The sequence below is a fragment of the Oreochromis niloticus genome, linkage group LG2 (assembly GCF_001858045.2).
Source record: "Oreochromis niloticus isolate F11D_XX linkage group LG2, O_niloticus_UMD_NMBU, whole genome shotgun sequence".
NCBI classification, from domain to species: Eukaryota; Metazoa; Chordata; class Actinopteri; order Cichliformes; family Cichlidae; genus Oreochromis; species Oreochromis niloticus.
Window position 1 is genome coordinate 9,049,910 of NC_031966.2, and position 14,385 is coordinate 9,064,294.

At 43.9% G+C, this 14,385-nt stretch overlaps 1 protein-coding gene across 5 annotated transcripts in view; it reads left to right on the forward strand.

Moving 5' to 3' along the window:
* The window catches only part of LOC100695038 (transcription factor COE3), a 145,860-nt gene that overhangs the window by 20,986 nt on the left and 110,489 nt on the right, over nucleotides 1-14,385 (forward strand). For all 5 annotated transcript variants that reach the window (XM_003447623.5, XM_005453249.4, XM_005453250.4 and 2 more), the window contains exons 4-5: nucleotides 2,291-2,346; nucleotides 7,251-7,324. In XM_003447623.5, the coding sequence (XP_003447671.1) occupies nucleotides 2,291-2,346; nucleotides 7,251-7,324 (130 nt within the window). The remainder of the gene's footprint in view (nucleotides 1-2,290; nucleotides 2,347-7,250; nucleotides 7,325-14,385) is intronic.

A 14,385-nucleotide genomic window follows, 5' to 3' on the forward strand; every position in this document is an offset into this window, starting at 1 on the left:
TTGTGTTGGATGAGGCTCTGGTTTTTTGTCCTTTATTTTTCTGAACAAAGTTTTTAAACCCTCTTGGTGTAACTGCAGCTCACAGGCTCCTGGTATCCCAGATATCTCTTCAGAATAGAATCGCTCTCAGGCCGACTCAGATTTCAGTGTGAACACTAAGTTTAGCATCAGGACTTCACAGTAACCCAAACCACACAGCAGACTAACCAATGACTAACCTCGTGTTGTCGATGGATCAGAGGTTCTTTGGCTGAAGTTTGGTCCATTTTGGCATTTTATGTCAGTGCTGTTTAGTTTTAAAACAAAAGTCCAAAGTTATATCAGAGCAGTACAGTTTAGTTTATAGAAATCCTTCAGTCAGATCAGGTTGTACCATCTGTAGAAGGAACTAGCTAGCTAACTTCCTGTTAACGTCTAACTTTGCTAAACCTTGTACATCCTGTTTGTCAAAAAGCCACATATTGATCAGTTTATTGGAGCTGAAAGAATTTGGAGCTTCTGAGTTTGATTTTAGGAACCGAAGGAGTGTTTGAAGCAGGAAAGAGTTAATGAAATCAGACTTCAGAGGCAGAGAGGATGGTTACAGAGGCGGTAGAAAAGACAGGAAGTAAAAAAAACAGCAGGGAAAAACGGGTTTAATAAATCTCTCTTCCGATTCGTCGTTCTTTGTAACATTTACGTCGGCAGAAGGCCGTCGCGTACTTACGGAAAGCATGACGGAGACGAAATTCAGTAGATCTAGTGCGAGTAAGACATAATCATGTTGCAGAAAGAAGCGTCTGCCTTTTGCACCATGTAAAAAAAGCTACAACAAAAGCACTGATGATGCAATCTGAGGTCAAAGCATAATGGAAATAATGCCAATATTTCTGCTAATTCTCAATGTTCGTGATGAGTAATGAAGGCAGATGTGAAGCAGCCCGCTCTGCCAGCGTGCTGCAGGTTGTTTAGGTCCAAGTCCAAAAACCCATCAATAATATGTTCCTTACACTGGAGACGCATTTGCATGTGCTGTGCTCTTAAAGAATGACTGACAGCATGAAATTAAAGCCGAAGTGAGCCGTTTTTAAATGCTGCTGCTGCTGCAGGTCAGCCGAGTCTTTGTTCAGGCTGCATTTTAGATTTGCAGTATTGATTGATGAAGTCGAGTTAATGATCGCTCTTTCCCACAGGTGAAACTGTCTGTGTTGGTTTGCGGTTGAACTTTTCCTGGATGATTTAGAGTTTAGAATTAGCGGCGATGGAATTTATATTAAAGGTCACCTCACCGGAGTTAGAGTTTAACTCAGCTGTGCACTTTTAAGACTGCGAGGCTGGAAAAACCTTTTCATTATCAGCACGCGGAGCTGCGGACATCTGGAATATCTGAGCTCTGTTTTGTCCATCGGTTGGTGGTGGTGGTGGTGGTGGTGTGGGGAAGTGGAGGGATCTTTTGCTGATTCAAAACACACAGCTCGCCTTTGTGCTGGCACGAGTCCAGAGCTGCAGGAGGAGGGCGGCCGTAATGCTCTCAGACCCCTGCAGAAACACCAGATAAAGTGGGACATAAAAGAGCGTTTTCTTCCAAAGGGGGATAAATCACTCTAATATGAGTCGGCGTCGTCGGATTAGCATCTTACGGAGGTAATTGACCTCATCTGCAAGCGGGACGGATAGCCGCCATTTAGGCTGCAGACTGCTCAGCGCTCAGCCGCAGAGCGAGGAGTGAATCATGTCAATTAGAAAGCAGAGGAAGCTGCGAGCAAACGGGCCGCAAAGCAAGAAGAAGAGGGAAAAAAAGCTCAAACGCACAATACAATTAGAGCTGCTCCGCCGCTAACAGGTGTTCCCTGCAATTTACTTCCTCCACCCCATGTCGTGTTTGTGTCACATTTACGCCCGGATGCATGGCTAATAAAAGACAAGCAGCTCTGATTGATATTTAATTTGTCGGAGAATGAGGATTCCTTGTTATCCTTGAGGAAGAAGGCGGTGGGGGGGCCGGAGAAGGCGTCCTGGCCCATAAATAATAAACAGCTCTGGAGCAGCGCCGCTGTTTGTTTTTGCTGAGGGGTGTGAGCGACGCCGGGGCGAGACGACAAGAGCACCAGAAAACACAAATACACAACCGGGACATGAATCGGAACAGAATTCATTTACAGCACGTTATCAGGAATCAGATCCTTTGTTGGGGGGCGGATTAGCATAAGAGGCTAACGCGGGCGTGTTGATGACAGTAATTTATATCTGAAGTGTGTGTGTGTGTGTGTGTGTGTGTGTGTGCTCATGCTTCTCTCTGTGTGTTTTTCAGGCATCAGGACAGAACAGGATCTCTACGTCCGGCTCATAGACTCCATGACCAAACAGGTGAGGTAGCGCACACACACCTGAGCTCTGATTCACTCATAGTGTTTACAGCAGAGTGAGTTTGTTTTACACACCTTCACATGTCACAGCAACGTGTTTTAAATGTCACACGACGCGTTTCTGCACAACGACGTGCAGCCTCAAAACGGCCAGGATCGAGCCCTGAAGCCCAGATTGGTTTGACTGAAATAAATCACAACTGGGAAATATTTTAGTGGGCTTGAATAATCTTACAAACATCAGGCAAACATTGGAGTTTTAGAGTCGCTCTATCTCCTGGTAGTTTACGGTGAGCAGGACTTTGAAGAAACGTCTCGTGAACACGACTCAAAATACAATTTTTCAGGGTCGTTTGATATTTTTCGGGAAACCATCTTAACCCATCAGAGCCTGTCTTCTGGCTGTTTCTAAATATTACCTGTAGAAGGTTGTTAATATCTGTAGATTTTTGTACTGGTGTCTAATTTCTGGCTTTGAAATACTTCCCAAATACAGTTTGAGTTGTATTTTTGAAGGTATGATGCAGATCTTATAGAGGTAAAACCCTTTGAGGGATTCCTGGATCGACTCCAATACTGAATACCTTAAACTGTGCCATTTTCTTGTAAGTCCTTTCCAAACTTTACGACTAATCTCGGTCAAAAATAGACAAACTAAATAAATCAGATAATCTTGTCAGAGGTGGTAAAAAAAGGGGTGAAAACATACATCAAATGAAAAAAGAATTACTGGGCAAAGGACAAAGTTGAGTTGTCAGATTAAGAATACTGGAGTAGGTCAGACGAATGCGTTGGATCGTTGAATGTTCCCTGGATCAGTCAAATGCCGACTGTCAAGAGTTGGGAAAACAAGTTTTACCACCAAAAATCCCAGATTCTGTTTAAGGTTCGGTAGACTGAACCTGGATCAGTGTGTTGTGTTTTCCTGAGAACATCAAATATTTGTCTGCCTATGTTCTTTCAGTGTGGAACACGATTGTTCTGATATGTCGCTGAGTTACTGTTAATGGAAATCACCCAGACCCATTGGAGTAACAGCACAGCAACATGATTGGCTCTTATGTTTCCGGGTCAGGTTGCTCTTTGGTTCTTTTGTGCACGGGGGCGGGACGCCATCTTTGCCTATGCAGGCATTTCCTATAGATTTGTGCTAAGGATTATTCATGTGTTGTGTCTGTCCGATAATGTCCCAGAACGCGTAAGAAACAAGACTTCTCTGCTGGTTTCAGGCACATAGTTCAAACCTACTGTAATCTTAAAGCGTTCCCCTAAAGTTAAAACTAAACTTTCCTGTCCTCCTCCGCCTCCTCCTTACTTTCTTAAACTTGAGCAGCACTGATGTGTTTTCCTTTCCACTCGATGTAGCTCGGGCTTCAGCTGACTCCACGTCCTCCCTTCTTTCCGGTTTTCACTCACTCAGAAACCCCCGTGTGGGATTTGAACCTGTGAACGACCTCGCTGCCAACAAAAACCTCCGAATGTTTCCACATTCCTGTCAGCGCTGCCGGCTGACCTCCCTCCTCGTTCCTGCAGATTCTCCTGTTCCTCTCGTCGAGCGCTCTACCTCAGATGTTTGTCACTGTAAATATTAAAAAACATCCAAATGCGCTCGGCTTCTCCTCCCAGCTTCAGCTTATTTATCCCCCTCATATCACAACCCCCCCCCCCCGGCTGCCGCGGTCCTGTTGGCATGTCACCGATCGATGTACCAAGCGGCTCCCCGACAAAGCGTCAGCCAAACCGATCAATAGGCCCTAATGTGGCGCAGCGGCGGCACACTGGAGACAATAATCCTGACACCTCCTCCTCCATGACACACACACACCTTCACCTCCCAGTACACGACACCCCATTGGTGGAGAGGCAGGCCTGACAGACAGGTCGGCTGGAGTCCCCGTGGATCGATAAATCCCCATTGAGGAGCTGTTAGGAGCCCCATGTCCACGGGTTTGTCAGAGCGAGGAGCAGCTGCATTAATGCAGATTGGACCGTGCAGCGATGCAGCCGGCGCAGTAACTTCTGCACAGCGAGTCACATAATGCAGCGAGGCCGAGGGGCTCACACACCGGGAGACCCCCGTGGGAGGTGTTTGTGCTTCCTTTGGAAAATATTTCTGAGCTCAAATACCTCATATTTAAGAAATGTTCAGCACACGTTTCTCACGTCGTCTTAAGCAAACTGTTGTGAAGACTTCCTCAATGTAGGCCTCGTCTTCCTGTTTTTAACCTTTTGTAAAAAACAGCCTCCTCTTCTAAAACAAGTCTTAATGTGCTCCAAATCGTTCACACCCCAGGTTCATGATTTTCCCTTAAGATCTTTATATCTTTGGAAACCCCACGTTTTAAACCTTCACTGACAAACAAATTTGTAACTTTCCCACATGCTCCCTTTATAAAACATGCATCAGTGCTTGAATGACAAAAACTATGCAGAGAATGAGAAACACTTTAAAGCGACATGTAAAAACACACACACACACACACACACACACACACACACACACACACACACACACACACTCTGAAGCCTGCTGAACTTTAATCTGAAAAACAGTCGTTTTTGTTTTCAAACTTTTTTTGTGAAATATTTACACAGAACAAAATTTTAATACAGGTACTCAGTCCTGCCCAAAACATCTCACCTTTCCCAAATATTCACTTTCTAATAAACGACATTATTTTTTCCAAAATGGCCTCGTCCTCACTTTTTAAACACGTGAACGTCTGAAAATTTCTGAGGTGCGTCCTCTGCTCGCCTCAGACAGGGGACATTAACCTGCAAATAAGCATGAAAGTGGACATGCAGTCACGCACTCACAGGACTCATGCATCAGGAATGATGATGTATAAATATCGACCACCAGTTCTGTGTGTGTGTGTGTGTCCCTGATGCAATCCACATCCCTCCTGGTCAAACTGGAGCATTTTAATCCAGAGGAACAGAGCCAGGATCGGGATCAATAATGCAGAAGTGGTCGTTATCCTAAAAGTATGGTCCCCCAGGGTGTGTGTGTGTGTGTGTGTGTGTGTGTGTGTGCAGGGTGGAGGTCTGTTTTGACTATAAAGGTGGATGAGGTACGAGTAGGTCATCGCAGGAAAAAAGAAAAGAGGAGGAGGAGGGGTGAGGACACACACACACGTGTGCTTTTAGTGGAGTTCATTTACAACCACCAGGGTATTACAAAAACCACACACACATTTCTGCTTCTGTCTCTGTGAGGGCCCTCTCTGAAATAAAGCAGTCCCATCACGGTGAAAATCAGCCAGTCAAACCCGAGCCCTCAAACCTGCACTGATGCCCTCTCCTTCCAAAAACGTCCCCATAAGCACGCGGGTCCCCACAAACACCCATATACGAGTACAATCGCACACCTAGCCCTACTCACAGCGGTCATCCGTCATCCAGACTCTGACACGACAGCTCTGCGGGGGTGAGGAGGAGGGAGAGCGGAGGATGAGGAGGGGGGCTTCATCCTGGGGCGCCGCCCGCCATCTGGCAGGGAATTGTGGGAAGGCCAGAGGAGGCTGAGACCACCAAAAGGGGAGGTGGTGGGATGTGTGAATGGTTGGAGGCCATGTTTGACTTTATTACTGGTGCAGACTGTGGATAGGCAGAGGGGAATGACAAAATAAAAGGAACACCTGCACACATCTAAATATCAGCTGATCAGATTGAAGCTAAACCGGATGTATGGCAGGAAAGCGATGAATGCTAGCATACAGACTAAACTAGTTTAAATGGTTGGGGGTTCTTTTGCTTTTGCATTTGCTGCCACCTATATCGGTTCGGCTCACGGGGGCAGCAGAGATACCTGGCCGCCTTCTCCAGCTCTTCTGGAGAAACACGGAGGCATTCCCAGACCAGCCGAGAGATGTGATCTCTCCTTCATGTCCTGATGTCTTCTCCCTGTAGGACATGCCTGAAACACCTCACTGACGAGGTCTCGAAGAAGAGTCTTGGGTAGCACCTCAGCTGTCCCTGACAAATGACTGAGCTCCTCACTCGGTGTCTGAGGCTTCGGAGGAAGCTAATTTCAGCCGCTGGTACCTGCAGTTTAACTTTTAGGTTCTTGCCCACTGCTTCTAGCCTTAGAGGTGGTTCGACTGGTAGTTTGACCAGCTCTCTCTTCACCACAGATCTCAGGAGGCAGAGCTGGTGATTCGATCCCTGGCTGCTCCAGTCTGCATGCCAAATACCTTTTGGGCAAGATACTACCCGACGTTGCTCTCTGATGCGTCCATTGGAGTGTGACTGTGTGTGAATTTTAAGTAGAAAGTGCGTGTGTGAATGCGGCGTGTTGTATAAAGTACTTTGAGTTCTCCAGTAGAGTCGAGAGCGCTTTATTAGAACTAGTTCATTTATCATTTACCACAAAGGTCCGCTAATTCGTTCCCATCACTGCAGATGCTGTGACAATCTCCCGCCTTCCCTCGCTCGTGAACAAGACTCTGAGGTACTTGAACTCTCCCACAGTAGGCTCCAGGGTAGGGTGCCCAGTTCACCTCTGACCACCACACAGTGGGGTCCTTCGAGGTCTGATCCCCAGTTGCTAAAACTGGTTCCCAGCTGGTTTTATTCAGTTCAGAGTCTGGATGATGCTGCGGTTAAAACTTCTCAAGCCCAGTTTAACTTTTGAATGTTAAAACTGGTTACCTCAAAAGCAGCTATATTGTGACAGAGTTTGGTTCTTTTAACTAGTTTAACTTGTTTAACATATTCAGCTAAAATGCATCATTGACAATGAGCTGATTTGTCTTGTTTTGTTTAACAGTTCTTTTCCCCTTTGCAGGTTTTTACTCTGTGGGAGGAAAAATAAATCAGATTGTAGGCCGTATGATTTCATGTGATGAGTTTTAAGAAAATGAGTTCTCTGTCGTAATCATCTGTTTGCTTCTGTCCCATCAGCCCATCCTGTATGAAGGTCAGGACAAGAACCCGGAGATGTGTCGCGTCCTCCTCACCCACGAGATCATGTGCAGGTAAGATAAGAAAACAGATGTGCTGTCTGTTCACAGATTCAGCGCTTGGCTCAGCGGCACTTTGGCAGGAGAGCAGGCGGCAGTTTCTGTCAAACCTGTGACTTTTTAATTTGTGTTTTTGTTCAGGCTGAAGCATGGTTTAATAACAGTGCAGTGTAATTATCTCCCTGCTGTGTGTGTGTGTGTGTGGAGTGTTAATTATGCTTGCAGAGGAAGTGTGTGCTTGTTAGATTGTGATTTAAACCAAAAGATGATTGGATAATGGAGAAGTTTAGATGTGAAGAAGAGTTTTTGTCTCTGAGAGAAGAAGGTGTTTAAAATGTAAATAACTGATCAAATTTAAACAACTGAATAACAGAATTTTGTAGGTGTGTAGGTGTGTCCAAAAACAAAGAAACTGCTAAATAACTGAACTGCAACCAAATAACGAGGTATACGCACACGCTAATGCCCCTTGGTAGGGTTCTAGAAGCCGGCCAATCACAAATAAGCAGGCTTAATGAGACGGGAGCTAAAAAGTCTTGTTTCAGAGAGGGTGGGGGTGTAAAGAGAGTGCAGTAGAGTATAAATAAGGATTATTTTTGAAATGTGAATCATGCAAAGCTGCTCTAAAAGAGTCCAAGAAGGAAAATAAAAAGCTGGAAGTCATTATTATTGTCGAGTAGTTTAGGGCATAATTTCTATGGAATGATGTATTCATTTTTTTTGTTATACGTTAGATTAAATTCTTCAGAGGAAATGAAAACACTCAACTTTGGGAATGTTAAGCGTTAATCTTTTGGAGGCCTCTCCAAGCCCAGAGTTTGAGCAGTGTATGTGCTTCTTCTAGGATTTTGTGAACACATTAGTCAGTTCATTAAGTTGATCAGAAAAAGACTAATTTTGCTATAAAAATGTCCAGACACCTTTTCCAGGGTCAAGTTCAAGCAGTTTTCTGGCAATTTCATCTTTCCTTAAAATTCTGTAAATAAATTCTTTACTAAAAATATTAGAAAATTAGTCTCTGAGGCAGAAAGTGAGTCACAGTGCTGTGCAAATCAAAACATGACAACTTGAGCTGTGCATTAACAACTCAAAGTTGGCAGCACTGGTTGGATAAACGGTCGCTCTGTATACGTGTGTAAGTGCGTAAATGTGAATCTGTCATTAATAATGATATTGTTATTTACATTTAGAACACATTATTTATCTGCCTTTATTTAAACATGCAGCCTTAGGGCCTGGTCTTAAAAAAAATGTGGCAAGATTTGAGCACAATCCTGAAATAGTGTCGTTAATTTCACAGGTGATTCATAAAAGCTGAGCTGTTTTTCAAAATGGGCGTAGTCGGTTCCACATCAGGCACAAAAATTAGACATGCTTTGATTTTGGATATCTCCTGTATTTATGAAGATATGATGGTTTACTGGAAATTGCTGGAAAGAAATTGACAAGCACAAATTTTTGCTTACTGATATGTTAGGTGTTAAATAACAGCGGAATTAGCAGCAAGTTATGTAACACAAACATTAGTGAATTGCATGCTTGATTTAAATATTCTCCTCCATATATTTTGCACCTTGAGAAAGGATCTCTTAGAAATGCATATGTGAGGGTCAGACACAGCCTCTGAGTTTCCACCTCTTACATGGAGTCTTGTCACTGAGCTGTCTTTGTAAACACTGCAGGTTGTGCTCATGCAAGATGTTAGTAAATCTGGCTCTGAAGTCATGTGGCACCACATTTACATTTGTGTGATGGAGAAGAGAGCTGCTCGTGTACATTACAACTTCAAAGGCAGGGAGGGTGATGATTCTTCCAGGTATTAGTCAGATCCACAGGTGCCCCCGCCCCCCAAAAAATAACAACCCAAAAACAAAAAACACACAAAACAACCCAAGTCAACTCTTGAGAAATGCTGCAGATTGTAAAGCGCATGAAAACATGACCTAATGATCAGATGTTTGTCTTTGGTTGGTGACAACTTTCTTATTGTGTGACCGTTACTCTGTTAGCTGTAAGTTAGCTAGTTGTGCTAGGCTAACGTTCGAGTTGCAGGAGAAAATAACGTTACTGTTACTGTTGAGTAACGCTGGCTATGTTCACAGCAGATTCCATAATCGACCATGCCGTAATTGACATGCAATACTGGCAATGTAATATTGCATCACTGGATCTCAGTAATTTAGCCAATGACGTCACTTTCAAGAACATTAACAAATTAGCACTGTCTTGTAATACTTGCTTCCACTTTCATGTGACACAAGCGCACAGACTCTTCCAGCGTGAGGAGGATACTCATGGATTTGGTCCTTGTGTTATTGTTAATATGTATTTGTACATGTCTGTGCACTCACCTCCGAGTCCCACTGTCCCTGGGGGGGCAGGTCACCCACTGAAACAGACTGGCGGAGGTGGCACAGAAGCTTTCTGACTTAATTTGTTTCTCCATCTAATAAATGAACCTCTGTTAGATAAAAATGCACTATGCCCAAAATCCAATCACCTCTCTAACCTTAAAAAACAGCATTAAAATGTAACCATTTTCAATGATTTCAAGCACCTGTGCAAACCCTGTATATAATACAGGTTTATAATAAAATTTGTATTTGTTTGGGTGTCGTTTTCTTGGACGTTGTGAAATTCATTTTACTTTTACACAGTGAGGGCATTTAAAAATGTTTTACAGGATGTAGATTTGATGATGGTTTTACATCAGAATTTAGTTTCACTTTTACATTTTTATTTGAATTCTAAATTATCTTCATATTTTAATCTGTACCTGAATTGTAAATCTTAAATATTGTGTATGGATTTGGTTTCCGTTGTGTTTTCTAGTTTCTGCTTTCATTCTAGTGGCAGCTTTGTGTCTGAATATACTTTTCATTTCTTCCCTTTTTGAGGTATTTTGTAACTTTAAATGTACTCCTGTACGGCTTTTCATTATTCGAGGTTGTATTGATAAAGTGTGTGTGTACATTTGTTGGCCTGAACGCTCTGTGTGTTTTTGTGAGAGGAAAAAAGAGCAGCTGTTGGGTTGTTGTTCATCACACCAATCAACACGTTTCCTGCCCTGCGTGTCTCTGCTGTCGTCTGTGAGTTAATGGTTTTACTGGTTCAGACCGAGGAGTGAAGAACAACCATAGTGTGTGTGTGTGTGTGTGTGTGTGTGTGTGTGTGTGTGAAAATAGGACACACAAACACACAAATATATAAATACAACTGAATCTGGAGTGTCAGTTGGAGCTGCAGCAGTCCGTTTCTCCACATGTAGGAAAAAATCATCATTTTTGATGGTTTATATTTATTTATCGCTCATCTGTTTGTTTCCCAGTGTGAATAAACTGGTTAATGTGGACATAATATCCTTTTATAACATTGGTGAATGAATAAATTAGTTTACATGTTAACTAGTCTGTTTGTAGAGTTAACTGGTTTAGGTGTACTACAATAAACTGGCTCATCTGGAAAAAACTGAGCCAAATGTGGTCCACAAGCTGGTTTACATTAAAACAATAAAGGGAATAGATTGGATTAATTGTTTTAATGAATTAGTACATGCAGTATATTTGGAGTTAACTGGATTGTCAGTGTATAATTTTGTATAAATCTGGCTGTATTAACTGACTTAGGCCCTAGTGCCAAGGACCTGTAGACCAGTCACTGATAAGTAAAACTTTCCTAAAAGGCTGGAGAGCGGTTGCTGGGGTGGCTGTAGCTCAGGTGGCAGAGCAGGTCAGCCACTAATCAGAAGGTCGGTGGTTCGATCCCAGACTGCCTCCTGGCTGCATGCCAAATATCCTTGGGCAAGATACTAACCCCATGTTTGCCTACTGGTGGTGGTCAGAGGGCCCAGTGGCGCCAGTGTCCGGCAGCCTCGCCTCTGTCAGTGCGCCCCAGGGCAGCTGTGGCTACAATGTAGCTTGCCATTGCCAGTGTGTGAATGGGTGAATGACTGAATGTAGTGTAAAGCGCTTTGGGGTCCTTAGGGACTGAGTAAAGCACTATACAAATGCAGGCCATTAATGATTGTTACATCTTTAGGGCAAAAACCTTGAAGGGGAACTCTTTCTGTTTCCAGTTTTCACAGCTTCACCAGCTTGGTGAGTATTTTGTAAATGTCTGCAGAGAAGTTGGTGTCTTCCATGCAAACTATGGATGACTGCAGCTTTCTGCTGGCAACCAAAGCAACCAAAGCGAAGTTTTTGGTGCAGGACCCTCTTAGCGACTGAGTGGTTCGGGAAACTGATAACTTTAAAATCAGTTTAAATTAAATCAGTTTAAATATGCGGTAAATTGGGTTAAATTGGGTGCACACTGTTGAAATGTTTAATAAATAGGTAAAAATGGTGTAAACCTTAATTTAAAGTGTATACATGTGTGCTGAGTTGGTGCAAATCTGAAAAAAAAATTGACAAAGTTAACTGGCTTTAGTGTGCAGTGTGTATAGTAATCTGGGTCATCTATAGAGTAAACTGGGTAATCTTCACAGTAAACTGAGCAAAAACAGCAACAGCTCAGAGTGGAACTTGTTTAAATGTTTAGTAGACTGGTTTTCAAACTGTTAAGATGTTACTAAATTAGTTAAAAATGGAGTAAAGGGGTTTAAATGTTTGTTGGACTGGTTTACACCGTGAGCAGAAAACTCAGTTTGTACCTTTCAGTTGAACTTGAAGCGGTTAAAACAAGAACAGGTCTGACATGTTCGACCTCGCATCCGCCTTCTGCTCTGCCGTTTATCTCTCCCACTTTTCAGCCAGACTTGAGTATCTGTGAGCTTCCCTTCTGCTATCACTTTTTATCGAGCTCACTTCCCCCTGCGAGATTCCGTCGATACGAGCTTCATTTCCATAACGACGGCTGGCTGTCGGCGTCTCTGAGCTTCAGTCATTATGTGATTGAGTGCGATTATTAACCAGCTTTCCCCCTGATGGATGTTGTGTTTCCATTCACTAATGAGTGAGGCATCAGAGACTGCCTCGCTGTTTCCAACACGCGCTCCGTGTTTCTCTGCCTCCACGGCCCCAGGTGAGGTCGTCTTTATGGGCGTCCCCACTGGTTTGTCTACCTGGATGCTGCACCTACCTGGATGCTGCAGGATGTTACCCTCTAATGTTTTTTTTATAGAGACCTTCTCTGGGTTTCTTCGGGTCTTAAAGTAGTTAGGTTTTCTAAGAAAACCTGAAAAGACATGAAACAGTCAGTATTTACATTAAACTGAGCTATTGTTTTCGACCTTAAAAATCTGATATGTAGTCATTCTTTTTTTTTTCTCATAAATCTTGAAGAATGCAGCAAAAATGAAAGAAATGAATGAAAAAAAATGAATTCTAGGCCTCATCCTCCTTACTTTTGCTGATATCCTTCTCATGTTGGTCAGTATGTTGATGAAACTGGTATTAGATCTGATTTGAGCCTATGTTTAGGTTTTAAACCTGCAAAAACTCTGAAAAAGAAACATTGTGCTCTCACTGCTCGAGTTGTTGGTTACTAACAGATTTATATTTTATATACAATTAACAGTCATGCAGAAAAGAGCCTTTTTCATGCACTTTAATCATACAAGAACCACCTGTACTCAGAAATTGTCACTGAGATAGTGACAGTGACAGAGCATCACTCTGTCCGGTTACCCACTGCACTAATGGTGTCACAGCTTTGTTATTCAAGCGTGAAAAAAAGTCCCAGCCTAAGTAACTGAACTGTAAACACAATGAAAGAAAAAGAAGAACGCCTCATTCTGTTAGAGCTGCAGAATGTTTTAGTCCCTTCATCCTGTAAACCTGGAGAACATCCAGTCAGGATGCTACAGTACAATACAGCACATGTGCAGCGGATGCACTGATTTGAAGAAAGTACACGTAAATGTTAAAATGAGGAAACCTCAGTCTGAACAAGAGTTTAAGTTACTAGTTACAGAGAAAACATCACAAACTCTGAAAAGTTTTGAGCTTTTGGGTTTGCAGTGGTGCAGATTTCCATTTGAGTACTTGTAGTTTGAAGATGTTTGTGAAACACATTTCTGGATTATCTCTGGTCTGATTTGGTTTGTTCCTGGATTATCTCAGATTAATTCAGATTTATTCAGAGATGGAACTGGGTTTGGTGGTATCTCTTTTTCTGGAAGCCACTCTGGGACAGGTTCCTTCACTGTGTGTTTGAGCTCTGACCTCGCCGTCATATTACCGATTCACATTAGCCCTTCTTAAACTGATCTCTGCAATCACAAAGCAGCGAAAAGCAGGCGCTGCAGCGGCGGCGGCAGCCAGGTTGGCACTGCGGCGTTGCCAGCAGGCTCCCGGAGGCTCGCCAGCTCCGGGCCGCTCGCCTCGCCTCGGCTCGCCTCGCCTCGTTGGCTGCCAGGCTTCGGGCAATGCTGAGGAAAACCTGCTGCCGCGCTCACAGAGGAAGGTGGCGTCCAGGCCGGGCTGGAGCGAATCAGCGGGCCTGGCGGCTGCTGAGGTTTTCCAAGCCTTTGGGTAATTACAACACTTGCCCTTTGAAAGCGAGCCCTGCATCCCCGGCCCGTCCCACTCTGTGTTATCTGGATGCTGTGATCCTAGTGACGCAGTGGGAATCGCTGTTTTTTTTTCCTTCTGTGTGTGTGTGTGAGAGAGAGATAGCAGCACCGACATGCCTGGACAAACCTTCTCTTTGTGGCTTAAGTAGATTCCACTTGTGGTGACGTCTGAAGTGGCGAGGAGGAGCAGCCAGCGGTAATGATGCTTGTGTGGCCTGGCTGAGGCTCGCCGGCCAAACTGGCTCCTGTGGCTCCAATGTTTTTGGTGGCCTGAGAGTGTGTGTGTGTGTGTGTGTGTGTGTGTGTGTACGACCAGCCTCTCTCTGGAGCAGGGACGAGCTCTCGCCGCCAAATGAGTGACAGCAGCAACACCACACACACTGTTTGTTTTATTTTAGCCACACACACATGCGCACACACACACACACACACACACACACACACACACTCAGCCCCTCTCAGGTCTGTGTGTGTTGTTCCTCGCAGTCATTAGCCGGCCGTGGTGTTAGCCTGTTTGCGGCCCGGGGGGAAACGTCATTAAGGCGATATTGTGGACGCTCAG